We start from the raw sequence: 26,900 nt of genomic DNA, 5'->3' as shown, positions 1-26,900 counted from the left end.
CTGCAATATTTCCTATCAGCCTGCGTCTATGCTCTGGATTGATTGGTCATGTCTGCTCTGCACGGACAGACATAATAATCGATCCTGCACATGTTCTAGCATCCCCCTTGAAGTCCTCAGCGTTCTCGGGCTGAATCAGTCGTCCCTGATCATACTGTACAGGTTTTATGTAACCAGCAGATACATTCTTGCTCATCGTTATTGTTACCCATGAAGTTTAAGTACATAATGTGGAATATCTCCTGAAATAATGAATCAAGTAAACCAGTTTTTTGTATAGAGCAGTCGTGTTAAATACAGAAGAGCAAATGATAAACAATAATTTAAAACAAAAAACAATGGAAGGTGTAGTGCAGTGGGGTTGGTGCAGTGTGACAGACAGGCAAGGACCACAGGAAAGTTCACAGCAAACGTGTTTAATTGTCCAAACTCACTCAGTGTACAGCACATGGTATCCTCAGGTTCGCAGCCGGGAAACAAGACAGTATCACGCTGCGGGGTGCCAGGAGGTCCTTCTGCTGGTTCTGTGCTACCTCATACAGATGGAGCTTCTGCAGAGCCGACTGCTCCACAGATTGCTAACTCCAAACTGAAACACCCAAACCCTTCCTGCTCGCATTTTCTACTCTGGAATCTGTGGCTAAATAACACCAATTGCCTCATATACCCCCCCCGTTCAAACTTGTGTGGCAGAACATTTGTCAATTTTCCTGTGACTTCCCCGCCCGATGTCCCAGTGTAAAATTAAAATTTTGCAAAGACAGGAACCATCGGGTGACCCGCACATTTCTCTCTTTGGCGTTCCTCATCCAGACCAAGGGTGAATGATCTGTTACTAGTGATGAGCGAATATACTCGTTACTCAAGATTTCCCGTGCCTGCTCGGGTGTCCTCCGAGTATTTTTTAGTGAAAAGTCGGAAATTTAGTTTTTCTCACCTCAGCTGAATAATTTACATCTGTTAGCTAGCTTAAGTACATGTGGGGGTTGCCTGGTTGCTAGGGAATCCCCACATGTACTTATGCTGGCTAACAGATGTAAATCATTCAGCTGCGGCGCTGAAAACTAAATCTCCGAGTACTTACAAATACTCGGAGGACACCCGAGCATGCTCGGGAAATCTCGAGTAACGAGTAAATTCGCTCATCACTATCTTATTACCAGACCAAACAATCGACCAAGAAAATAATAATGTAGGGACTCCAAGGCCCACTTAATGCCCAGGAACTCTCTACGCTATAGATTTTCTCAGCCGGGGTGAGTTTCCTACTTAGGTGACCGGATGCTCCTCTCCCTGCACCTACTACAACAGGACTGCTCCTAGGCCCACGTTAGAGGCATCTGTCTGTACAATGAAAGGTTTCTGAAAGTTGGGGCTAATGAGGATGGGCTGTCCGCACAGCGCCACCTTCATGGATTGGTATGCTTCCTCCACCTTGGGGTCCACTGAACTATGACCAACTTCTTTCCCTTTGAGGAGATCATTCAGGGGTGTTCTCCTGGAAAAATTGGGTATAAACCTCCGGTAATACCCAATGATCCCAGGGAACGCTCTCACTTGTTTGGTGGTCACAGGTCTGGGCCAGTTCTGAATGGCCTCGATTTTATTTATTTGGGTTTTAATCACCTCATGGCTGATCACAGAACCCAAGTATTGGGCTTCCTCAAGCCCTATTGCACATTTCTTGGGATTCGCTATCAAGCCTGCGGGTCTAAGCGAATCCACCACCGTTTGTACGTGGGACAAGTGGGTATGCCACTCAGAACTTAAGATGATGATGTCATCTAAGTATGCGGACGCATAATTCCGATGGAGATCCAGCACTATATTCATTAGCCTCTGGAACGTGGCAGGGGCCCCATGTAGTTCATAACATAGTGGTAAAGACCCTCTGGTGTTATGAAGGTGTTTTTTTCCTTGGCCGACTCCGTAAGAGGCACCTTCCAATAACCCTTGGTCAGATTGTCCACCCGAAACATTGGGTACAGGTCGAACTTCGACACCTCATTTAGTTTACGGAAGTCATTACAAAATCGTAACGATCCATCTGGCTTTGGGATTAGTACAATTGGGCTAGCCCAGTCACTCCGGGATTACTCAATTACTCCCAGTTGGAGAATTTGTTTTACCTCACTCGCAATGGTTTGTCTCCGGGCCTCGGGCACACTGTATGGTTTCATTCGTACCCTTACATGAGGCTCAGTGACAATGTCATGCTAGATTACAGAGTTGCGACCGGGTAATACCAAGAATACGTCCGTATTCTCATGTACCAATTTCCATACCTCTCGCCACTGTTGTTTTGAGAGGGTGTCTCCTATTTTTACCTCGGCCTCTGTCCAGACCGACATCGGAGGGTCCCCAGATGACATGTCGGGAGTCACTTCCGTAAGCATACACTCCCGGTCCTTCCACGCTTTCAACAAATTTACGTGATATAACTGTTCGGGTTTCCTTTTCCCAGGCTGGTAAACTCAGTAGTTTACTTCCTCCACTTTTTCCCGAACTTCATATGGTCCTTGCCATTTGGCCATAAGCTTCCTCTCAGTGGTGAGCACCAAAACCAACATCCGATCTCCTGCTTTAAAGGAGCGGGCTGTGGCCTTTTTGTTATATACGCGGCCTTACGCTGCCTGAGCACCCATAAAATACTCTTTTACAATAGGCCTGACCGCTGCAATTCGATCCTGCATATTGGTCACTTGCTCAACGACACTCTTATGCGGCGTAGGTTCCTGCTCCCACGTATCTTTTGCTACGTCCAGCAGACCGCTAGGATGTCTGCCATACAGTAGCTCAAAGGGTGAGAATCCCATGGAAGCCTGCGGTATCTCACGAATGGCAAACATTAAGTAGGGCAACAACATATCCCAATCCCTTCTATACTTGGAGACTACCTTCTTCAACATGGATTTGAGGGTTTTATTGATGCATTTGACTAACCAGTCGGTCTGAGGGTGGTACACCAACATGCGCAACTGCTTTATCTTGAGGAGCTTGTACAGTTCCCTCCTCACCTTGGACATAAAAGGAGTCCCCTGATCAGTGAGGATCTCCTTTGGTAGCCTAAGGTGACAGAACATGGCAAACAACTCCTGGGCGATAAGCTTAGCCGAGGTGTGCAGAAAAGGGATGGCCTCCGGGTACCGGGTGGCGTTGTCTGCGACAACTAATGTGTTGGTGGCTCCAGGCGGATTTTACTATTGGCCCTACAAGATGCATCGCAATCCACTCAAAAGGTACCTCTATAATGGGCAGACGCACCAATGGACTCCGGTAGTTTGCGGTGGGTGAGGTTAGTTGGCATTCCGGACATGTATCACAGTACCTCTGGACCTCAGCGTAGACACCCAGCCCAAAAAACACTGCAGAATGCACTCCTGCGTCTTTTTGGCCCCCAAATGCCCTCCCAGCATGTGAGTGTGAGCCATGTCGAGCACCGCCCGACTGTAGGATTGGGCCACTACCAGTTGTTCTACCACCTCAACCCGGATTTTATGAACCCTGAGTCCAAGAGAGCGTCCGTCTGGTACCCATTAACGAGTACCTTACACAGCTGAGGTTCGGTACCGGCAGTTCCTGTAATGGCGGTGCAGACAGGCTGGGCAAACATAGACACCCGGCGAGTATACCCTCCGTCCATGGGCTCAGGGGGCAGTTGGCAACCACATGTTCAGGCCCTTGGCACCACTAACACTTAATAGCTGCGGCATGAGGGAACCTTGGGGCCAATTTAGGGGACACGGGCTTGTTGACACTCTCCTTCCGGGATACTCCCTCAGTATGGGCATGGACCGGATTGGCCCCAGTGGAGGGTCATGGACCTTTCCCCGGCTCCTGAGCTGGAGGGGCTTTACGTGACAGCAATAGTGGAGCAGTGTCCCGTATAAAGTCCTGAGTGGCTGTATAGCGCTCAATCAATCCAACCAACTTTTCCTTTGTCACAATGGTGAAGACAAATGAGCTGTCTAAGGACACCAGAACTGCTATTTTTTCCTTCGCCTCATTGGGGGACACAGACTGTGGGTGTATGCTGCTGCCACTAGGAGGCTGACACTAAGTGATACAAAGAAAGTTAGCTCCTCCCCTGCAGTATTCACCCTCCTGCTGGCTCTCAGCTGATCAGTTCTTGCTTAGCGTCCGTAGGAGGTGCACGGACGGGTCTGCTATTCAGACCCAAAGCTCTTTATTATTTTATTTTTACCTTTTACAGTTTTGATTTTTGATTTTATTTTTTCCACGGACGAATGGGGTGACGGATCCTTTCAAGGTTCCGATCTCCCCGAACCATCAACAGGCGAGCACGGAGAGTGTCACCTCTCTGTATCCTCTCCTGCGACGTGGGATGCCATGCCTGAGCTGATTCTTAGGGGCGACGGGCCCCTTCAAGGGCACCGATCTCCCCGCACCCTGAACGGACGAGCACATGGAGTGTCGCCTCCACGTACCCTCTTCCCCAGCCAGGCCTATTGCCGGACAACTGGCCCTGTCCACCCGGGGGCTTGAACTCCGTGGATGTACAGAGGCCCCTCTCTATGGCGTCCGTGCAGCCCCCACTGTCCCACCACTGTGAAAGCGGATGGCACAAGGAGGCGGACGGTTCCTCTCCACCTCCCTAACAAAGGGACGGTGGATTGTGGTTTACCCCTCTATCCCTGCACCGTCCACGCTGCAATACCTGAACTGCAGCAGAACAGCGCTGAAACCTAGTCATCGCGGCGGCTCCATGCTAGGACACGCACGGATGGTGAGTGGATCCAATCAGCGGTGGGCCTCTGCAGCAGGATATTCACATGCTGACAGTTAGCCTCAGCCAAGCCACTTCCCTGTGGCCCACCTTCCTGAGGTAACGCTCCGGCCGACTGCAAAAATGTAGCCCCCGGCTTCGGCCGCATCCTGGAAGCCGCACCCGCATTATGGCGTGCTAAGGCGGCTCCGCCCGCTTTTCTGGCGCTTCTCGCCCGGCACGGGAATGCTCAATTTTCTCGGCCACTACAAGCCCCCTCACTTCTACCGCTGGTATCGCTCCCGCCGGCTGCAGAAATGTAGGCCCCGGCTTGGGCCTATTCATGGAAGTCTCAAGGCTCCGCCCACATAGTGTCTGTGGCTCCGCCCCCCAAATTGGCGCTTCTCGCTTTCTGCGAGATTTTATCACCTCTGCAACTCCCGGTGGCCATCTTGGTCCACCCGGCCAGCTCACACAGGGGCAACGGATTTTGCATTAAAGGGACACGACTCTACATCAGTACCTGGGTAAGGAAGTACCTGACCAGTATTACCTAGTCTTAAAGGCACACGACCAGTATTCCCTGGTCTTAAAGGCACATGACCAGTATTCCCTGGTCTTAAAGGCACACAACCAGAATTCCCTGGTCTTAAAGGCACACAACCAGTATTCCCTGGTCTTAAAGGCGCATGACCAGTATTCCCTGGTCTTAAAGGTGCATGCCAGTATTCCCTGGTCTTAAGGGCACATGATCAATCTGAAGCCGGTCACCCTAAATGAGCTCAGGAGCCCACCGCCGCTGATCCCAGTTCATCCCAGAGTACCTAGTTCCCCTCAGTGGACTTGGTCAGAGAAACCATGGATTGTGCTCAGTGACTAAGAGATTGATTCCCTCCGTGTACCCTTTGTGGCTCGGAGTGCTCGCAGGCCCGATATACATGGTCCCTCTCCTACATGGGACCTGTCGGCTAGCAGGGGCCGCAAGTATTCTAGAAACGTACAGGCATCTAGAAAAGTACAGGCATCTAGAAAACGGAAGTTTTCATTTTCTGATCTCTAACCAATGATTTGCTGAGAACAAGGCTCTGAATATGGATCTGATATTGCCTTGGATCTGGACTTGCCAGAGCTTCAGAAAAGGATGGACTTGCCTATGTATATCAACCAATATCTGTCCATTGACGAGGACTCCGGTTCTGCTCTAGACTACGCAGTGTCCCTCATAAGGAGACTAAACTCCCTCGTAGAGCATTTGCCATTCAGTTCGGATACGCGATTCACTGGACAGAAGCCTCTACGTGGAATGCCATGCCTGGTCTGATTTTTAAGGGCGAGGGGTTCTTTTAAAGGGCACCGATCTCCCCACGCCATCAGCAGACGAGCACATGGAGTGTCGCCTCCATGTATCCTCTTCTGCATCCAGGCCTAACGCCAGACAACCTGCCCTGTCCACCCGGGGACCTGAACTCTGGATGTACAGAGGCACCCTTTATGGCGTCCGAGCACCCCCCCTTTGCATCATCACTATTTAGCAGATGATGCAAGAAGGCGGACGATCCCTCTCCACTTCCCTGTTAAGAGGATGGTGGATCGAGGGTTCCTAATTTTCTACTCTGCACCGTCAAAAGAGAGCGGCGATGGCAAGAGACGGCTTTTTCCTGACCTGCTGGATGCAGCCGCGCATTCTGCCGCTTGGCAGATTAACCGGGTAGAATCTCTTGTGGTATACCTACCAGTATCCCTGCCCGATGTATCATCAATTAAAAATACCACGGACTGTCAGATAGCAAATCTGGTTCGTTGCGGCTTCGGGTTCAGCACTCTACCCTTCCTTAGCCGCTGCATGGGTTGCTTGAGCAATGGTCTCCTGGTCGGAGACCTTAACTACTTTGATTCACACCAGTAACCTTTTCCAGAAGACAGTACAGCTGGCCAATCAAATCTTCTGAGCGGGAGACTAACATGGGATCGTATGTTTCCTACAGACCCAACCAGCAGTGGAAGGGTTGTCCAGGACCGTCTAGATCTAAGGGATCTTGGTTCCAAAAAGGGGGAATGAAAAGTAAGACCGATCCTGGACCTCAAACTTCTAACAACCTTTGACAAGGTCCTCCTTCTTCGGATGGAGTTCCTCCGCTCAGCCATTACTTCAACAGAAAAAGGTGGAGTTTCTGTCATCCATCGACATTCGGGATGCTTACCCTCACATTCCTATTTTTCCTCTCTTCAAAAATTCCTTCGCTTTTTCACTCGCGAACAGCATTTTCAACTCACGACCTTGCCCTTCGGTCTTGCTACCGCACCCTGAATGTTCACAAGGGTCATGGCGGTTGTCATGTTCCTCTTGCACCCTAGAAGCGTGGTCGTCCTGCCCTATTTGGTCTACTTTCTAGCCTGCTCTTCCAGGACTACGCTGAGTCGTCTATATCACTTGCGATACCCTCTCATCTGGGCTGGCAGGTAAACATAGACAAGTTTTCCTCATTTCCAGCCCAGCAGATCCTTTTTGAGAATGATCCTGCACACTTCTAGAAGGATGGTAATTCTCCCTCGAGACAAGGTCGTGGCCCTTCAACAGGGAGCTCGCGCACTTGATCACTCATCCCCTCATCTCATTCGATTTGCTAAGAGGGTTCTGAGGAAAAGTGGTGACGACAATGGAAGCAGTTTCCTTCGCTCCGCTCGTTTTCAGCAAGTAAATCAGGCTTTCAGAGGGTAGTCTCTGAGCTCCTTCCTCATCCAGTGCCTTTCTCCCGGTTCAATGGTTATTAGTGACTACCAGTGCCAGTCTTCTTTTCCCCATCATTGCTCTGGGGATCCGAACAGTACAGCTAATCCTACAGCAGGTCCACGGCCTTCTGGCAGGTCACCCCATCCGAATTCAGTTGGATAATTCCACGGCTGTGCCAAACGTCAATCATCTAGCAGGTACCTACGGTCAGGCGCCATGGCCGAGGTACCTCACATTCTCTGATGGGCCGACATCTATCATTCGGTGATCTCTGCAGTACATATCCCTGGAGTAGAACTCTGGGCGGCAGACATATTCAGCCGTCAGGGTTTTTCCTCAAGTGAGTGGGAACTTAACCCGGAAGTCTTCCATCAGATCTGCCTTCACTGGAGCTCTCCAGTTGTAGATAGGATGGCGTCCAGACTGAACGCCAATGTACTCGAGTTCATGATTCGGCCTCGAGATCCAAGAGCCATCGCAGTGCATGCTCTGGTTCTTCCATGGTACCAGTTTCCATAACCCCTCTTCCACTACTCCCGAAACCCTTTCGGAAGCAGAAAGGGCCCCAGTAATCCTTGGAGATCCGCACTGACCATGTCAGTTTTTTGTTTGCGGAGCTAGTATCTTTCCATCTTATTGCAACAAAACTGCAAGTGGGGACTTTCTCGCAGGGAGTTTCCACATGTAGTTCTTCCCTATCGCATACCGTTACATCTTTGGGACCTTAATGGTCCTGGGAGTCTTACAGTAGACTCCTTTTGATCCGGACAGATTTTTCTATCAGGGAAGGCCGCCCTTTTTTCTCTGTGATCTTGTCATCCTGATGAGTCTTCACAGCTTGCCGCTCTGTTCTTTCAGACTTTTTTCCTTATTACCATCAGGGTAAGGCTATCCTTAGGCCATCCCCTTCCCTTGTTACCAAGGTGGTATTGTATTCCCACTGTTACTGGGGCATCGTCCTTCCCTCATCTCTTTCAGTTCCAGTCCACAAAACGGAATGGGTTCCCCATAATCTGGACAAAGTGAGTGCTCCGAGTAGGTACGTATCAAGGACGGCGTCCTTCCGAAGGTTGGACACTTTATTTGGGCTTCTGACGGTAAGAAGGAGGCTTCCTGACGGTTACAGGAAGGGTTTAGCTGTTTCATCGGTCATGTTAGCCTAATGGATTCATTTCACCATCCAGGAGTCCTTCTGTGTTAGATGACAGCCTATCTCCCTGTCTATCGAGGGATCTAGGCACCAGACGTCGGCAAGCTCACCTGCAAGCTTGCGGATTCGTCCAGTCCGCATGCATTCTTGAAGCACTATAATTTCCACACTTCCACAGATGTGAGTCTAGGCAGGCGGACTCTGCAGGCCGCGGTGGCGCACTTGTAAGTAGCGGTTACACAGGGCCTGATCTGATGTTGTCCCCACCCAGGGACTGCTTTGGGATGTCCCACGGTCTGTGTCCCCCAATGAGGTGAAGGAGAAATAGGGATTTTTGTGTACTCACCGTAAAATCCATTTCACCGAGCCATTCATTTTATTAGCTTGTGCTTGTTTTACAATTTGACATGCTATACTCTCATATATAATATGACATGCTATACGCTCATATGTTGTGTTTGATCTCCCACTGCATTTGCACCGAACTGGTTAGCTGAGAGCCAGCAGGAAGGTGTATACTGCAGGGGAGGAGCTAACTTTCTTTGTAACACTTAGTGTCAGCCTCCTAGTGGCATCAACATACACCCACAGTCTGTGTCCCCCAATGAATGGCTCGGAGAAAAGGATTATATGGTGAGTACACAAAAAATCCCTATATTAGCAAACACAAGATTTCCAAAGTGTATAAGGCCATCTCCAAAGACCTTGGTATTCCAGTTTCAACAGTGTGCAGTGTTATTAAAGAGAACCTGTCACCACGTTTTTGGAAGATGGGATAAAAATAGCGTTAAATAGGGGCAGAGGTGGGCGTTACATTAGTGTGTTTGTTATGCGTTTATTACCCACCTAAGTTGCCGAAATACCTTTGCAAAGTCTCCGTTTTCGCCTGTCAATCAGGCTGGTCTGGTCAAAAGGGCGTTGTCTTCCCCCAGATTTTGCGTAGTTTTCCGTTGGTGGCGTAGTGGTGTGCGCATGCCCAAAGTCCTGAATCCTCTGCCAGGGGATTTAAAAGAGCGCGCTGTTCGTTTTCATTGGTGATCGGTGGGCGCGGCCATCTTCCTTTGGCCGCGCGTGCGCAGAAGCGCCCTCTGCTGGCCGCGGCTTCAGGAAAATGGCCGCGGGATGCCGCGCGTGCGCAGATGGATATCGCGGCGGCCATTTTCCTGAAGCCGCGGCCAGCAGAGCGCCGCTTCTGCGCACGCGCGGCCAAAGGAAGATGGCCGCGCCCACCGATCACCAATGAAAACGAACAGCGCGCTCTTTTAAATCCCCTGGCAGAGGATTCGGGACCTTGGGCATGCGCACACCACTACGCCACCAACGGAAAACTACGCAAAATCTGGGGGAAGACAACGCCCTTTTGACCAGACCAGCCTGATTGACAGGCGAAAACGGAGACTTTGCAAAGGTATTTCGGCAACTTAGGTGGGTAATAAACGCATAACAAACACACTAATGTAATGCCCACCTCTGCCCCTATTTAACGCTATTTTTATCCCATCTTCCAAAAACGTGGTGACAGGTTCCCTTTAAGAAGTTTGCCAAACATGTAACTGTCAAGAACCCCTCTGGATGTGGAGGAAAGAGGAAAATTGATGAGGTTTTCGAAAGTTGATGTGAATGGTGGAAAAAACATCACGTCAAACATCCAAATACCTGAAGGCCAACCTGGAACAGTCTGGGGACATGGTTTCAACAAGTACCATACTCCGCATAGTAAACCAAGCACCGCTTTATGGATGAATGCCAAGGAAGAAACCATTGCTGAAGAAAAGACATAAAAAGGAACATCTGATCTTTGCCAAAGAGTACTTTGACAAACCACAATCCTTATAGGAAAATGTTCTGTGGACAGATGAACAAAAATAGAGCTTTTGGGCAATGCAAAGCAACAGTTTACAGATGGCACAATGAAGCTTATAAGAAAAAGAACATCCTACCAACTGTTAAGCATGGTGGAGGATCCATAATGCTGTGGGGTTGCTTCGCTGCGTCTGGTACTGGAAACCTTAACCATATCACAGAAATCATGAAATCAGAGAATTATCAAGAGATTTTAAAGCGAAACGTCCAAACCCAGTGTAAGAAAACTTGATTTAAGTCGAAGATCATAGGTCTTCAGGCAAGACAATGACCAAAAGCGCACATTCAAAAGTCATCTCAATCCCATTGAAATCTTTGGGGGAGCTGAAATCTGCCATTGGGAAAATTCAGTTGAAAAACAATGTTTTAAATGTTTTATTGTTGTATTACTTTGGACCATTAATTATAAAATTCTGAGGATATAACTTTGGTACATGTTCCATTTATTTCCGAAGATATTGTAGAGTCTATAAAAAATATTAAGGGGTGCCAATAAGTGAATAAGAGAGTAGCACTGTAGATTTTACCTGTATAATGATGTTGGAGTAACAGGGCAGACACAGACAGGAGAGAGCCCCTGTGCAAGAATCATATAGGGGCTCTTTGTCGACCTTTAGCTTATCATAACACGCCCATAAATATGTCTGTGATAGAAGCTGCTTGCTGATTTGGAGTTGGAGGTGGCCCCCTTGCCTTCTGGGCTTTTAGTTCGCTCCTAGGGGTAGGAGCAGAGGGCATGTGAAGAGGTAATTGGGATGAGGCTGCAATGCGTTACGTACTGGTCACTGTCTGTGCTTCTCGGCTATGGCTGTCGGGTCTCCCCTCTTATTATGGCCGTTGTGTGATTGGGAGACACTGAGTGCTGTCAGCTGCCCACCACATACCCTGTAATTTCCTTTATGATGAGTAGTGCGGCTGTGTGAGCTCAGGAGACATTACACCCTTTCCCAGAATACTATAAAGTCCCTTCCATGAATTCCCGCCATACAATGAGGACTTTGTGATTTATTTATTTTTTTGTCTCCATGTATAACTTGTTGCTCATCTGTTTCCCTTTGCCTCTCTTTTTTGCTATTTCTCACCTTCCCTCTCGTTTTATTTCTCCGTTTTAGTGTTAGAGAAGAGCGAGTTCAAAGATGAGTCGCAGTTCTTCCGGTTTCACGCTGATGAGGAGATCGAAGGAACCAACTCCAAGAACAAGAAGAACGACTTTAAACTCCTGGAGAACATCATGGCCAAGACTCTGCTGGTGAGAACGTGGTGGTCAGCAGCACAAGGGCAGGCATGATTTACAGATCTCCATGCATCTGACACACGGCGTTCAGAAGATACCGATGTATAAGGGATGGAGAGAATCTTGACCTAATGCATAAGTGGCGCTGTGTGACCTTGGCTGTGTGTGTGCAGTCTCAGTCGTGTGTGAGATGTGTGTGAACTGTGACCTTGGCCATGTGTGAAATGCAGAGCATTCCCTGATGATGGCGGCCCCAAATAAGGAACAGGATGTGATAAATGGCTTTGTATTTGCCATAAGTGGGTCCCAGGGCCCCGCGTCCTCTACATGTTGTACACCTCATAGTCTCCTATGTGAACATAAATACATCTGCTGCGCTCACACATTCCTCACCGCTCTGAGACCGCCAGCACAGGAATAGAAACAACCCTCCCCCGATCTCTGAAATGAAAACAGTAATCACACACTGCCCAGAGTTATGAGAGGTCAACCAGGGAGATTATCACATGGACAGGTTAGAGAGAACAGATTGTTGGCTCTAGCGGACAGGGATGATGGGTGTGATAAAAGGAGATTAGAATTCGAGCTCCTGGGGACAAAGATGATAGGAGTGATACATAACGTGATGTAAAGATTAAATTGTGAGCTCCTGGGGACAGAGATTGTGTGATAATCCACACAAACACCCTGCTTGGCCGAGCTTTCCTGTGTTCTCTATGAGAAAGTCGCGTCTGACGTGTCAGCCGTGTCCCATAGAAAATGAGATTGACAAGTCTGAAATCGGACATTCACAATCAATATCTCTCCCGCCCATCACTCAGCCGGTGCCCACATACACGTTAGAGTGTCAGCTGGAGGACCTTTCAATGTCTGTGAGTTCTGCAGACAATAGTCCAATGTGTAGTGGGCCCTTTAGACTGTTGGCCGAAGTCGTCGATATCGGCAGGTATGGCCAACGTTAAAGTCTGCGTATGTGTGGTGAGGGGATTAGAGTGCCTTCTCCCGGAGACAGGGATGACTCGAGTAATATATTGTGTGTGCTATGGAGATTAGATTGATATTTGTAACACATACAAGTTGTTGGTGCGATATGTGAGGGGTTACTGGGGCTTTATAGTTCTTCACAGTTGGATTGTCCTGTTTCTGGGGGCTGGCATGTGGCTGTGTTCGGCCACTTTTCCAGTTGTTCAGTCACTGTCCAGTGAGGGGTAGCACTAAGTCTCTGCTCTGTTCATCCACAGATTCTACCACATGAAGAGGATTACGGCTTTGATCTGGAAGAGAAGAACAAAGCGATCGTGGTGAAGTCTGTCCGGAAGGGATCACATGCTGAGGTGAGACCCATCAGGCAGGGATATAAGACCAATGTGGTCACCCACAAAGCAGCACTGACTACAGCAGAGCCTGGCACCAGAACAATGACATTAAAGGAGTTTTCCCACCAGAGACACTTGTGACATTTCAGGGACTTTCAGCGAGTCAGAAAAGTAAATTCAAGACTATTGGCAACTATGACCTAGGGTCTATTTACACTGCAAGATTATCTTGAATGTGCATTCCTAGGAACACTCATTGCATGATAATCTTTCAGTCTAAAGGCCCCGTCACACACAGCGACGCTGCAGCGATACAGACAACGATGCTGATCGCTGCAGCGTCGCTGTTTTGTCGCTGTGAGGTCGCTGGGGAGCTGTCACACAGACAGCTCTCTCCAGCGACCAACGATCAGGGGAACGACTTCGGCATCGTTGAAACTGTCTTCAACAATGCCGAAGTCCCCCTGCAGCACCCGGGTAACCAGGGTAAACATCGGGTTACTAAGCGCAGGGCCGCGCTTAGTAACCCGATGTTTACCCTGGTTACAAAAAAAAAACAAACAGTACATACTCACCATCTGATGTCCGTCAGGTCCCTTGCCGTCTGCTTCCTGCTCTGACTGAGTGCCGCCGTACAGTGAGAGCAGAGCGCAGCGGTGACGTCACTGCTGCGCTCTGCTCTCACTGTACGGCCGGATCTCAGTCAGAGCAGGAAGCAGACGGCAAGGGACCTGACGGACATCAGATGGTGAGTATGTACTGTTTGGTTTTTTTTGTAACCAGGGTAAACATCGGGTTACTAAGCGCGGCCCTGCGCTTAGTAACCCGATGTTTACCCTGGTTACCAGTGAAGACATCGCTGGATCGGTGTCACACACACCGATTCAGCGATGTCAGCGGGACCTCAACGATCAAAAAACGGCCCAGGCCATTCCGACACGACCAGCGATCTCGCAGCAGGGGCCGGGTCGCTGGTACGTGTCACACATAGCGAGATCGCTACTGAGGTCGCTGTTGGGTCACAAAACTTGTGACTCAGCAGCGATCTCGCTAGCGATCTCGCTATGTGTGACGGGGCCTTTAGGCTGTGTTCACATGTAGTAATCAGTTAGAACGGATCCAGCCACAATCTGTGGGCAAAAAAGTTGTGCAGAAACTTTTTAGTGTTTTTAACTGATCTCTGCTGGATCCGTTCTTTTGAACATTGAAGTCTCTTGAAAATGAATCCATTACGGTAATTATCCCTTCATTTTTGTTTCTTTGGTAACAGATCCGTATATTAGCCATCTGTTTTTATTTACTTCGTAAGGGATCTATCTTTTTCTTACAGATCAGTTGCAAAGGAAAGAAAAACTAATTGATACTTAATGGATCTGTTTTCTATAGTCTTCTTTTTAAATAACTGGATCCTTTTTTTTTTTCTTTTTTTTTTAATATTGGACTAAAAAATTTGTGTCTGCTCAACTTTTCAGCCAATGGGTTGTTGCTGGATCCATTCTAACTGATAACTACTGGGCATGTGAACATGGCCTAAATGGTTTGCTTATCCCCCTATGAAAGAGCAAAATTATCTTTTGTGCTGCAGAAAAGATCATGCTTCTCGACAGCACGTTGTCCTGTGTAAGCAGTACTTTGGGCTTCCGAAGACTCTGGCCTATGTGCACTTAATAATAATCTATTACAGATCTCTGTGCCCATCATTGAACACTATCCAAAAAGTATAGTTTCTCCTTGCGGAGATCGACGTGCTAAGCGTGCCGAGATGAGGAGACTTAAAGCCGCAATGCTCCTCTGGGTAATATGCTAATTATGCAAATTGTCTCTTCAGAGCGGAAGAGAGCTAGAACTCTAGTGCCACCTATTGGAAGGTAGCAATCCTACAAGTCAATGTTGACCCTTTAACGAGCCTTGTCACATGACTTGTAGGATTGATACCTACCTTCCAATAGGTGGCACTAGAGTTCTAGCTCTCTTCCTCATTGAAGAGACAATTTGCATAGTTGGCATATTACCCAGAGGAGCATTGCAGCTTTAAGTCTCCTCATCTCGGCACACTTAGCATGTCGATCTCCGCAAGGAAAAACAGTACTTTTTGGATAACGGTCTGATGCCTCTCACACAGCCAAACCAGATCTCTGCTTTGCACTGACGAGGGGCAGTACCCTGAAACACAGTGTCTGCAAATTGAGATTCTGGTTTGGCTATTATCCTAAGTCATGTGACAAGGCTCGTTAAAGGGTCAACATTGACTTGTAGGATTGCTACCTTCCAATAGGTGGCACTAGAGTTCTAGCTCTCTTCCTCTCTGAAGAGACAATTTGCATAATTAGCATCGTTGAACACTGTATCTGTGTAAACATGATACCTGATTACTGCCAATTAGTAACGCGGTCATGTTGTGTAAACAAACTTTTACCTGTATGTCATCATGGGCTATAGAGGTGGCAGTTATCAGGGACCATTGCACCCCCGATCAGCGATCATTAGCATTGGGTATGTTGATTTGGGAACAACTTTCAAATTCATTGTGATATCCAATCGATCCATTTTTCAGCACTAGTGCAGCCACAGTATGACTGGAGGATTTCATTTTCTTTCCATCGAGCTTTGTTTTGGTCAGTTCACAAGTCGCCTGGGTAATGGACATTGATAGCAGAGTGCAACATTTTTTGCATCATTCTTGTTGTGTGGTAATTAGAAAAAAATGCCCCTTCATCTTCCTGCAGATGGCCGGACTTCAGGTTGGACGGAAGATCTACACCATTAATGAGGACCTCGTCTTCCTCAGACCCTTCTCAGAAGTAGAGATTCTTCTAAACCAGTCGTTCTGCGCTCGAAGGCCAATCCGAGTCCTGGTGGCTACCAAATCCAAAGAGTAAGTATCTTCAGCTCACCATACACTTTAGTTGGCTGAACAATGCTTCGGCCCATCATTCAGCCAACAGCCATCTTGGCTGGCTCTCCTCATACACAAGAGCGCTCTTTCAGCCAAGCTCTTCTGTGTCCTCTGAGAAAAATGCCAAAAGACATCTGTGACAGTGACTTTTCTTCAGGTAAACAAAACGATTGGCAGTCCTAAATCCAGACATGCCCGATTGACATCTTGCCCGAGGCCGGCGCCTCTGTAAAGACAAGAGTGTCGTCTGGACCCATCAATATAAGCGAATGTGTATTGGGGGGGCTAAACAATGTCTGTAGTGTGGGAGCTGCAGCAGATGTGATCTGTTAGGGATTATCTAGTATCCCTACAACCAGCCCTAGACGGCGTTTGATGTGTCCCCCTCACATTATGGTCTGTGCCTTGATGTGCGGTGCAGAACATTGCATTATGTGATATCTGCACTGGACACTGATGACTATGATGGGTGAGAATTGATTGTGGTGGGGGAGGGGTATTACCCACTGCCCGACAATATCCTCTCTGTACGCATGTAATCATCTTGTCGTTATAGGATTGTGAAGATCCCGGATTGTTCGGAGTCCCTGTGTTTCCAGATCAGGGGATCGGCTCCTCCTTACGTCCATGCAGTGGGGAGAGGTGAGACCTGCTGGTGCAGTGAAGGGTTTACTGTTCATGAAGTGATCTGCATAGCATACATACTGTTATATGTGATTGTGGGGTGTGGAGAGGCACGGTGTAGACATTGAATGCAGACCTGGCATTGTGCCCCCCTGTACGGTGTCATCCCCTCATATATTACTGCTGTGCTGTTTACATGTCGGGGTCACGGCTCTGCGTCCATCCCAGCAATACAGTCCTCTTGCTGTTACTCTCAGTTGATTCCTCTTGTATGAGAAGCTCAGACTTCATGGCGAACGCCTCATAACAAGTGCTGTGTCTAATGTCAATCACAGCCGGCGAGCATCAAAAATATCCACCACATCCTAAGTACCTACAGATGTGAGGCCGACATCTGGTGCGCATGGGTGGCAGGCAGCAGACTGCTTTATGACCCCTCAAGGCACTGATTTACTATTTTACATCAGACCTAGGAGTTTTAGGGCTAAAACCAAGCTATGCAAAGTGTAAATGTGTCTGTAGATGATAGGTGTGTGCTGTATGTGCTTGTGTGTGAGCGCTTTGTGTTCACTGTCGAGCTTCCTGCTGCCTATTGCATTGCCTGTGAGGGACTCCGCTAATGACTTTCAGAGCTCGTATTTGCTGGTGGAGGGTTTATTGGTTAAAGAGATGTGAAGAGGTTGCTTTATTTTCCATGCACAGAGGCCCTCTGCTGTCTGTGTCCGCCCCTGGTACTATATATGTGAATAGGTGTGCACACTGTATGATGTGTGTGCATTGTATGTGTTTACTGTATCTTTGTATGTAGGTATAAGTGTCCTGTATGTACATACATGTACACTGTAAGATATGTGGGTAAACTAGGTGGTGTGTGACATGTGTGTACATTATGGTATGTGTATGGACTCTATATGCATGTATGTGTTTGTATATGTGTGTGTACTGAGAGTACATATGCGTGTATGTTTAAGTATGTGTATATAGGTGTACAGTTTGGTATTTGTGTGTACATTATGGTATGTGAATATAGTATATGTGTCCACTGTATGGTATGTGTACATGTGGGTGCAGTGGATGGTATGTACGTGTTCACAGTATGTTTTTTGTATGTACTGTGTATGTGTGTATTATGTTGTGTATACTATGTCTGCACTGTCTGATATATGAATGTGTGGGTGCACTAGATGGTATGTACATGTGCATCATATGGTCTGTGTGCGCGTGTAAGTTGTATATGTAAAACAGTATTCTGTTTAGTTGTCCAATGTGTTCTGTATATATATATATATATATATATATATATATATATATATATATATATATATATATATATATTTATATATATATTGTATGTGTTTGTATATGCTGTGTACTGTATATAAAAGTTTAAAATGTATATGTGCACCCTCTGCATGGTACAGCATGTTGTATGTATGTGTACAGTATGGTGTGCGTACAGATTGTGTGTATGTGTACAGAATAGTATGTGAATGTAAGTGTGAACAGCATAGTGAATGTTCAATATGTTTTATGTGTGTACAGTATGTGTGTATAACTGAGTGTATGTGTGTACAGCTGTGTACCGTATGGTGTTTGTGTGTGTGTACAGTATGTGTGTATAACTGAGTGTATGTGTACAGTATTTTTGTATACCTGTGAGTGTGTGTGTACAGCTGTATACCGTATGGTGTTTGTGTGTGTACAGTATGTGTGTATACCTGTGAGTGTATGTGTGTACAGCTGTGTACGTATGGTGTATGTGTGTGTGTGTGTACAGTATGTGTGTATACCTGTAAGTGTATGTGTACAGCTGTGTACCTTATAGTGTGTGTGTGTACAGTATGTGTGTATACCTGTGAGTGTATGTGTACAGCTGTGTACGTATGGTGTTTGTGTACAGTATGTGTGTATACCTGCAAGTGTGTGTGTGTACAGCTGTATACCGTATGGTGTTTGTGTGTCTACAGTATGTGTGTATACCTGTAAGTGTATGTGTACAGCTGTGTACCTTATAGTGTGTGTGTGTACAGTATGTGTGTATACCTGTGAGTGTATGTGTGTACAGCTGTGTACGTATGGTGTTTGTGTACAGTATGTGTGTATACCTGTGAGTGTGTGTGTACAGCTGTATACCGTATGGTGTTTGTGTGTGTACAGTATGTGTGTATACCTGTGAGTGTATGTGTGTACAGCTGTGTACGTATGGTGTATGTGTGTGTGTGTGTACAGTATGTGTGTATACCTGTAAGTGTATGTGTACAGCTGTGTACCTTATAGTGTGTGTGTGTACAGTATGTGTGTATACCTGTGAGTGTATGTGTACAGCTGTGTACGTATGGTGTTTGTGTACAGTATGTGTGTATACCTGCAAGTGTGTGTGTACAGCTGTATACCGTATGGTGTTTGTGTGTGTGTACAGTATGTGTGTATACCTGTAAGTGTATGTGTACAGCTGTGTACCTTATGGTGTTTGTGTGTACAGTATGTGTGTATACCTGTGAGTGTATGTGTGTACAGCTGTGTACCGTATGGTGTGTGTGTGTGTGTGTACCGTATAATGTTTGTGTGTGTACCGTATAGTGTTTGTGTGTGAACAGTATGGTATGTGTGCAGTCCGGATAATCTGTTCCAGCTGTGATCTGGGAATATATGGACACTATTCTGTGTGTCCTTCGACAGTATAAGCCAGTTGACCGGTCACAATACTGTAATGATGTAGTATGGATGTACAGTTTTGTGTATGGCTTCTGTCCTCTGCCAGAGCCTGGCGGTGCCTTATACCACAGCTTATACTGTTCTTTACCTGCATGTGTTGCCCATAGGAATTTAGAATGGGTTATAATGGGGCCAATGATTGGTTTTGTCTGTGCTCAGCCACTGGAGCAGAACTTTACCACATCTCTTTTCCAGACATGTAGAGCCCCCTCCAGGGGCCACAGGGGTCCTGTAGTGTGAGAACCTGGAGCTTATAAATCACCCCCAGTAATAGCATTCCAGCCGCATGTGTTCTGCAGGTGACATTCACCCATCAGAGGGTCTCCAGACTGCTGAAGGGGTAGCGTTGCCTTATAGATTACCTAAGAAATGTTCAAGTGCACAGTGTGATAAATTATTTTTCTGTATTTACTTATATTGGAGAGTATCAGAATGTGCGGGGGTCCTATATGGAGAAAGAAGGGTCTTCGGCAGCTTCGCTCTATAGATGGGGTGTAGTCATCTGTCTGACATGGTGAATCATATCGCCCCGTGTTTAGGGTCACAGGCAGCTGCTGTTGGTCTCCATCCTGGACAATGTATCCTCAAGGTAAACGGAACAAACGTCATACACGACAGTCACTCCGAGGTCCTGGAGCACTTCAGTGCATACCGAAAAAACCCACAAACCCCCCTGGTGAGAACTACCACTCTCAGCATCCTCCACTCCATATACAAACTGTTAAAATATGTGATGAGTGCAGCACCTTGCGATTGTAAGTGCAGTGGGTAAAATATTCTTCTTATGATTTCAGGGGCTGTTCCAGTGGATCTATCGGACTCATGAGGATGCAGAGGAGGACAGGGCGCAGAGATGTAAATCTGATGAGTGTCTGAACGGCGGCTTGTCTGATGACCACAGCGCCGGCCTCCTGCTGGACACAAGCGTGCCCAGCAGACAAGCAGGTAGCGCATGACAGGCACATCTCTTGTAGATAATGATATCCTGACCCCCGTTATTGGCTAATATTTAGGAGGCAGAGACGTTGTAACCCATTAAAGGGACAAATACATCTTGTACATTTATGGTTTATTCATAGGGTAGGTCATAAATGTATAGGACCCCCATCTATCCTGAGAATAGGACCCTGTTGCTCATTTTCATAGGAGTGGTTGTCAGAATTCAGATCATCTCTGCACTGGCAGCTGTGCACATCAGGACTCGATAGGTACAGGTGCCATTGATGTTCTCTTACGAATTCTACTTTAGAATTCCCCATTAGAGTTTCTGCAATTTCTTTTTACAGACTAAGGCCCCGATTCATCATCTATGTTATTTTGAACTCACTTTCCTTTTTTGTCATGTAGTGTTAGTTGCCATTTTTTATGCCAAATTCATCAATATGGCAAGACGTGCTGAAATATACACCAGGGGGCGACTGCAGTGTAGTTAGGCCAAATTTTGCAACTTCTTAAAAGTCGCAAATGATCAATAAATAAAACATCTGTAATTACTAAACTCCGACCACAAAGCGGAAAAAAATACTAACGAGCACATAGAAAATAGACTTCAAAAACCGACATCTGGTGCATCGCTGAAATCCCCAGCACTTCCGCATCAGTCGAATAGGAAAGGGGTAACGTGATGCAACTAATCAGGCAAGAAATCCTGATGTTTATGGCTTCTGACTCTGTCCGTTTGCAGATGTTCCCTACCCCTCCACTCCCATCATTGAGGACGGTCCATTCATCAACCTGACGGTGGAGAACGTCCACCTTGAGCATGGTGTGATGTATGAGTATGTCAGCACCGGCGGGATAAAGTGCTATGTCCTGGAGAAGATGGTTGAACCTCGCGGCTCCTTTGGAATCACTGCTAAGGTAAAGTGGATTGTGCCTGACCCCACATGGAGGGTTCACATTACTCTAGGGGGGACTGGGCTCTTTAACCTGTCTTTCACTTGTCTTCTCAGATCCTGCAGGCATTTATTGCTGATGATGTTGAATTTGTGAAGAATTGTATGAGACTTATCGCAATGAGCAAATCAGTGATGACCATGCCGCAGTACGAATTCCGCCACATCTGTGACACCAAACTGGAGAACATCAGTCAGAGGATCAGCAACTACGAGGGGGTAACAAATTGGGATCCTATCTCCTAAGAACCTAACTCCTAAGAACCGGTCAGCCTTTTCTTCCCTTCCAGTATATTATAGGCCTCTATCTTCCAATCCCCCTCCTCCATAATCTACCCTTCACCTTTAACCTTCTTGCATGGATGAGCCGCTGCTCCTAAATGCTGTACACTGCAGCTTCCATATTTCTCATCCTTTTTCTTGTTTCATCTCCTTATTTCCTGTGCTATTGACTTTTTCACCCTGTGACTAGGAACTGTGTGATTAAAGTTTGTGTCATCAGTTTGCAGATGAGCTGAGGATGAGGGTCAGTCCGTCCTTTAAGCAGTCCATGAGTGAGCAGCACCCACTGCAGAGTATGGACTTCTGCCCGACCAATTGTCACATCAACGTCATGGAGGTGTCATACCCCAAAACCACCACGTCAATAGGGAGGTCATTCAGCATTCGCTTTGGCCGAAAAAACTCCTTCTTTGGCCTTGATCCAGACCAAGGTGAGATCATGTGACCAATGGAATGTATGTACAGGATGTAACTCTGGATCAGTAATGTAATGTATGTACACAGTGACTGCACCAGCAGAATAGTGAGTGCAGCTCTGGAGTATAATACAAGATGTAACTCAGGATCAGTACAGGACAAGTAATATAATGTATGTACACAGTGACTGCACCAGCAGAATAGTGAGTGCAGCTCTGGAGTATAATACCGGATGTAACTCAGGATCAGTACAGGATAAGTAATGTAATGCATGTACACAGTGACTCCAGCAGCAGAATAGTGAGTGCAGCTCTGGAGTATAATACAGGATGTACCTCAGGATCAGTACAGGATCAGTAATGTATGTACACAGTGACTGCACCAGCAGAATAGTGAGTGCAGCTCTGGAAGTGTAATACAGGATGTAACTCAGGATCAGTAATGTAATGTATGTACATAATGACTGCACCAGCAGAATAGTTAGTGCAGCTCTGGAGTAAGTGAAGAATAAATGATTTCACGTGCATCATAATGATGTTGCAATTGATCTTTTAGTAGCATGAAATAGCTGGGACCAGCACTGTATTTTGCCCTGTATACTGGTGCAGTGCTCCCTTCTGATTTGCACTTAGGTCCTCTCCATCTGTTGTCTCCACAGTTGGCAGCTTGAATCCTATGACGTACTCCCAGCATTGTATGTCCAGTATGGCTGCTCCTGCCTGGAGGTGTAATAACGTAAAGGATGATGATGGGGTGAATGGAGGATGCCTGGACAGCAGTTTCTCTCAGATGAATGGAGGGATGAAGAGTGAGGAGCGAGGGCTGAGCCATCTGCTGAAGCAGGAGGACACCGAGATTCAGGATGCCTATCTGCAGCTCTTCAACAAGCTGGATGTGGCTGTGAAGGAGATGAAGCAATATGTCACCCAGATCAACAAGTGAGGTTCCTGCTTGAGTCATGTGACCAAGAAGACCCTAAAGATCAGAACAAAAGCTGAGATCCTTAGTGCAATGAACAACCTGAATTCCAAATATACATTTAACCTGTACTGATACATTGTAGCAATCTATCAACACAGGGGACACATTGATACATTGTAACAATCCACAAGCTGGGACTGTTCATATTAGTGGACACATTGTAACAATCCATGAGCTGTGAATGTTTATATTAGTAGACTGCAAGCTGAATTATAGAAATATAACTATAATGAATGGAACACATGATCTATTACAAAAACTGCAGACCATTTATTAAACACAATTAGCTTCACTTACATAGGACTTCACCAGGCTTTCAGCCTAAGTTACATTGGACTGTAAAGGCCCTTGGGGATGTCTTTTTTGGGATGTATGTTACATAGTTTTGTAAAATCAGAGGACAAGAAGGCAAATAATAGAGGTGCACTTACTGTGGAGCCCGGAGTCAGTCCACAGCGTACCCGAGACATATATAAAACCCTACAACTTGGTGTCCACGATTCTGATATTTTCTTCTGAGTCATCTCTAGTGAGTATAATTCCCTGCTCGTCTCATTCTGCAGGCTGCTGTCCACCATTACTGAACCCTTGGAGCCTGAGCCGTCATATGAGGCCCCGTCTGCCGGCGGCACTCCCCCATCCTCCCTGGTTGCAGATGATGGAGAAGGTGACAGAGGTGAACCCGGGGGCATAAAGAAAGTTTGTTTCAAGGTGTCAGAGGAAGATCAGGAGGACTCGGGGCATGACACTGTCAGCTACAGAGATTCCTACAGGTCAGTGCTTGTTCCATGGTTTTCCTAAGGGAGCCCTATGGTTGTCCGCATCTTGATCTGCAAAGATTAGGTAAATGATCCCTGTGGAACTGTGATGTTCTCCGTCATGTCACAGGGCTACAATTTTCAGCAGCCTCAGTGGGTTGAGTCACTTGGGTGGGTGTATTGAGACCTCATTTTTCTTTCACTGCTTCCTCCAACAAACCACAAAGGGCGATAAAATCACTGAGTGACAGGATGTGGCGTCTTCACTGCACACAACTAGGACACCCCAGTCCCTGGTGATAACGCCTCAGTGCCTTAGTATGCGCAATTTCTCCTGGGTGGTGTCCTGCTCTTCTCTGGGTAACTGTCCTGTTTTCATGTGTCCCACAGTGAATGTAACAGCAACCGAGACTCTGTCCTGTCCTACACGAGCGTCCGCAGCAACAGCTCCTACCTGGGCAGCGATGAGATGGGATCAGGTGATGAGATCTAGTGTATCCTGCGTACCCCGTCATCCACCTTTATACCTGCATATAGACAAGTATATTCCCCTATACTGGCCAATATATATCTTCCGAATAATTACCACTGTATATCCCCTCAATAACTGCAGAAACACAGAACTGTGAAAATGTTTTAGGCAGGTGTGGAACAAAAAATTATACAAACTAAGAATTCTTTTAAAAATAGAAGTGTTAATACTTTATTTTTAGGAATTAATAAAATACAAAGTGAATGAACAAAATAGAAATCTTAATCACGTCAATATTTGCTGGGACCACCCTTTACCTTCAAAACAGCATCACTTCTAGGTACACTTGTACTTGCACACAGGATTTGAAGGAACTTGGCAGGGAGCTTGTGCTAAACGTCTTGGAGAAGTAGCCACACATCTTCTGTGGATGTCGCTTCTGCAAATCCTTCTGTCTCCTCATATAATCCCAGACAGACTAGATGATGGTGACCTCTATAAGGTCCATGACATCACTACCAAGACTCCTAGTTTTTTACAATAAAGATGGTTCTTAATGATATTGTTTTGTATGTTTGGGGTGGTTGTTCTGCTGCAGAGTAAATTTGTAGCTATTCAGTCGCCTCCCTGATGGTATTGTATAATGGGCAAGTGTCTGCCTGTAGATTTCTTTTTTGTTAATTCCCTTCCATTTTTTTAATTGATAAAAATAAACTATTAACACTTCTATCTTTGAAAGCATTCTTACCTTGTTGCATTTTTTTCAAATTTTACTAAAACTGCATATATATAAAAATCTTCCATATACTGTACCTTTGTATGCCCCATCAATACCTGAACCTTTAGTGGTATATAATATACCAGCACATTATTATTATGCTTATATAGCGCTATCAAATCCCACAGCGCTTTACATACGTTATCATCACTGTCCCACTTGCAGATGGTGTCCTTGGTGGGATTTGAACCAGGACCCCAGCGCTGCACAGTAACAGTGCTAACCCCTGAGCCACCGTGCCCAATAAATATCTATCTCTATCTGCACACCTATATCTCCTGATACACCTCCGTATATCCCTGTTCATTTACCTTTTTGTCTAATGATGCCTGTTCCTGTGCCCCCAGGGGATGAGCTGCCCTGTGATATGCGGATCCCCTCAGATAAACAAGACAAGCTGCACGGCTGCCTGGAACATCTGTTTAATCAAGTGAGTGATCGTCCCAAAGTCATGACCACCATACTTCCCAAGAATAGCTTTATCTATTTCTATTTATCTGTCTATCTACATGTGAGGTAGAGCGCCCACTGGTGGAAGAAGTCACTACCTACACCAGCTTATATGACTATATCATTATTACTATTATACATTTTTATAGTGCCATTTATTCCATGGCGCTTTACATGTGGGCAAATATAGACAAGTACAATAAACAGGAGTAAAACAAGGCACACAGGTACAGGAGGAGAGAGCACCCTGCCCGCGAGGGCTCACAGTCTACAGGGGAATCTCACAGCAGAAGTAATATATATTCTAGCAGTGACTCATTTCTGTCCTGTAATGTGAGTTCTGTTCTCACCAGTTTCCTCCCCGTTTTTCTCCTTGCAGGTAGACGCCATTATAACACTTCTCAAAGGAAAATTTATGTCTAAGGCTTTCGAGGAGACTAAGCACTTTCCCATGGAACACAGCCTACAAGGTAAGTGACAGCAGCGAGGTCACATGATGACGGAATTCAACGGAACCAGAATCCTGGCAACCAATCACAATGCAGCAGTATGATAAAGTCCTGCTCTGTTTGGAAGCAAAGCTTATATATAAATAAAATAAGTGGTGTACATTGTGCTCAGGCTGCTGTTCGGTGCATTTTCTGGATAGGGTGGCATTTTACGCCCCATGCTTTGTCCCCTCTTTTTCCATACTGTCTGTCTAATGCCAGTGCTGGATCAGATCACTGACCCTGAATGGCACTGTACATCTGCCAGTTTGTGGCTTCTAGAGACGGTCAGAATCTTTCTAGATTATCGTCTATGCTCTCTATTAATGTTGGTTTCTTCCTCCAGAGTTTCAGAAGAAGGAAGAGTGGACAATTAAGTGCCGCAGTATGATCCAAATCAGCGTTCGAGAAGATCCATGGAATTTACCGAACTCCATCAAGATCCTGGTGGAAAGTATCCAGAAATATGTGGAAGATGGGAAGAATCAGCTCCTGCTGGCTCTGCTGAAATGTACAGGTAAGCTCCATATAACACCCACCACCCCCAGGTGACGTGGTGCCGGCTATAACCTTCTTCTCTCCTCATAGATACGGAGCTACAGGTCAGGAGGGATGTGATCTTCTGTCAGACGCTGGTTGCCGCCATCTGCACGTTCACAGAGCAGCTCATGGGCGCCCTCAACTACCGATACAACAACAACGGCGAGTACGAGGAGAGCAGCCGGGACGCCAGCAGGAAGTGGCTGGAGCAGATCGCCGTGACCGGTGTCCTCCTCAGCTACCAGTCTCTGCTATCACCCAGCCTAGTAAGTGTCCATCTCCATACACTCACTGTTCTTCATTATGCTCCCTTTCCAAGTATGATGGGTATATCTATAAGCACTGCCCACTGTGGAAAGGTCAAGCCCCCCACACAGCTTTGCTCATGGCCGCCCTGCATTGTCAGTAAATCCAACTATCCAGGAACATTTGTGTAATGTGGATAACATTGGCGCAGCAGCCAAGAGCTAAATTTGTGATCCATCAGCGACCTCCTGTGGCCACAGGTGGAACTGCAATTAAACACTGAATGTGGTTATGAAGGGAGTGGTCATTGCCTCCCTGAGAGTAGATACTGCGAATAT

At 46.6% G+C, this 26,900-nt stretch overlaps 1 protein-coding gene across 2 annotated transcripts in view; it reads left to right on the top strand.

The window, feature by feature from the left end:
• The window catches only part of PREX1 (phosphatidylinositol-3,4,5-trisphosphate dependent Rac exchange factor 1), a 136,552-nt gene that overhangs the window by 83,532 nt on the left and 26,120 nt on the right, over nt 1-26,900 (top strand). For both annotated transcript variants that reach the window (XM_077253294.1, XM_077253295.1), the window contains exons 16-31: nt 11,583-11,719; nt 12,946-13,038; nt 15,747-15,895; nt 16,473-16,558; nt 19,795-19,931; nt 20,050-20,200; nt 20,940-21,115; nt 21,208-21,369; nt 21,653-21,863; nt 22,508-22,787; nt 23,394-23,603; nt 23,979-24,067; nt 25,186-25,268; nt 25,668-25,758; nt 26,123-26,293; nt 26,365-26,582. In XM_077253294.1, coding sequence (XP_077109409.1) covers nt 11,583-11,719; nt 12,946-13,038; nt 15,747-15,895; nt 16,473-16,558; nt 19,795-19,931; nt 20,050-20,200; nt 20,940-21,115; nt 21,208-21,369; nt 21,653-21,863; nt 22,508-22,787; nt 23,394-23,603; nt 23,979-24,067; nt 25,186-25,268; nt 25,668-25,758; nt 26,123-26,293; nt 26,365-26,582 — 2,444 coding nt within the window. The remainder of the gene's footprint in view (nt 1-11,582; nt 11,720-12,945; nt 13,039-15,746; nt 15,896-16,472; nt 16,559-19,794; nt 19,932-20,049; nt 20,201-20,939; nt 21,116-21,207; nt 21,370-21,652; nt 21,864-22,507; nt 22,788-23,393; nt 23,604-23,978; nt 24,068-25,185; nt 25,269-25,667; nt 25,759-26,122; nt 26,294-26,364; nt 26,583-26,900) is intronic.

Source organism: Ranitomeya variabilis, chromosome 4, assembly GCF_051348905.1.
Source record: "Ranitomeya variabilis isolate aRanVar5 chromosome 4, aRanVar5.hap1, whole genome shotgun sequence".
NCBI classification, from domain to species: Eukaryota; Metazoa; Chordata; class Amphibia; order Anura; family Dendrobatidae; genus Ranitomeya; species Ranitomeya variabilis.
Note: the sequence above shows the minus strand (reverse complement) of the source record. Positions and strands in the feature narration are given on the sequence as shown.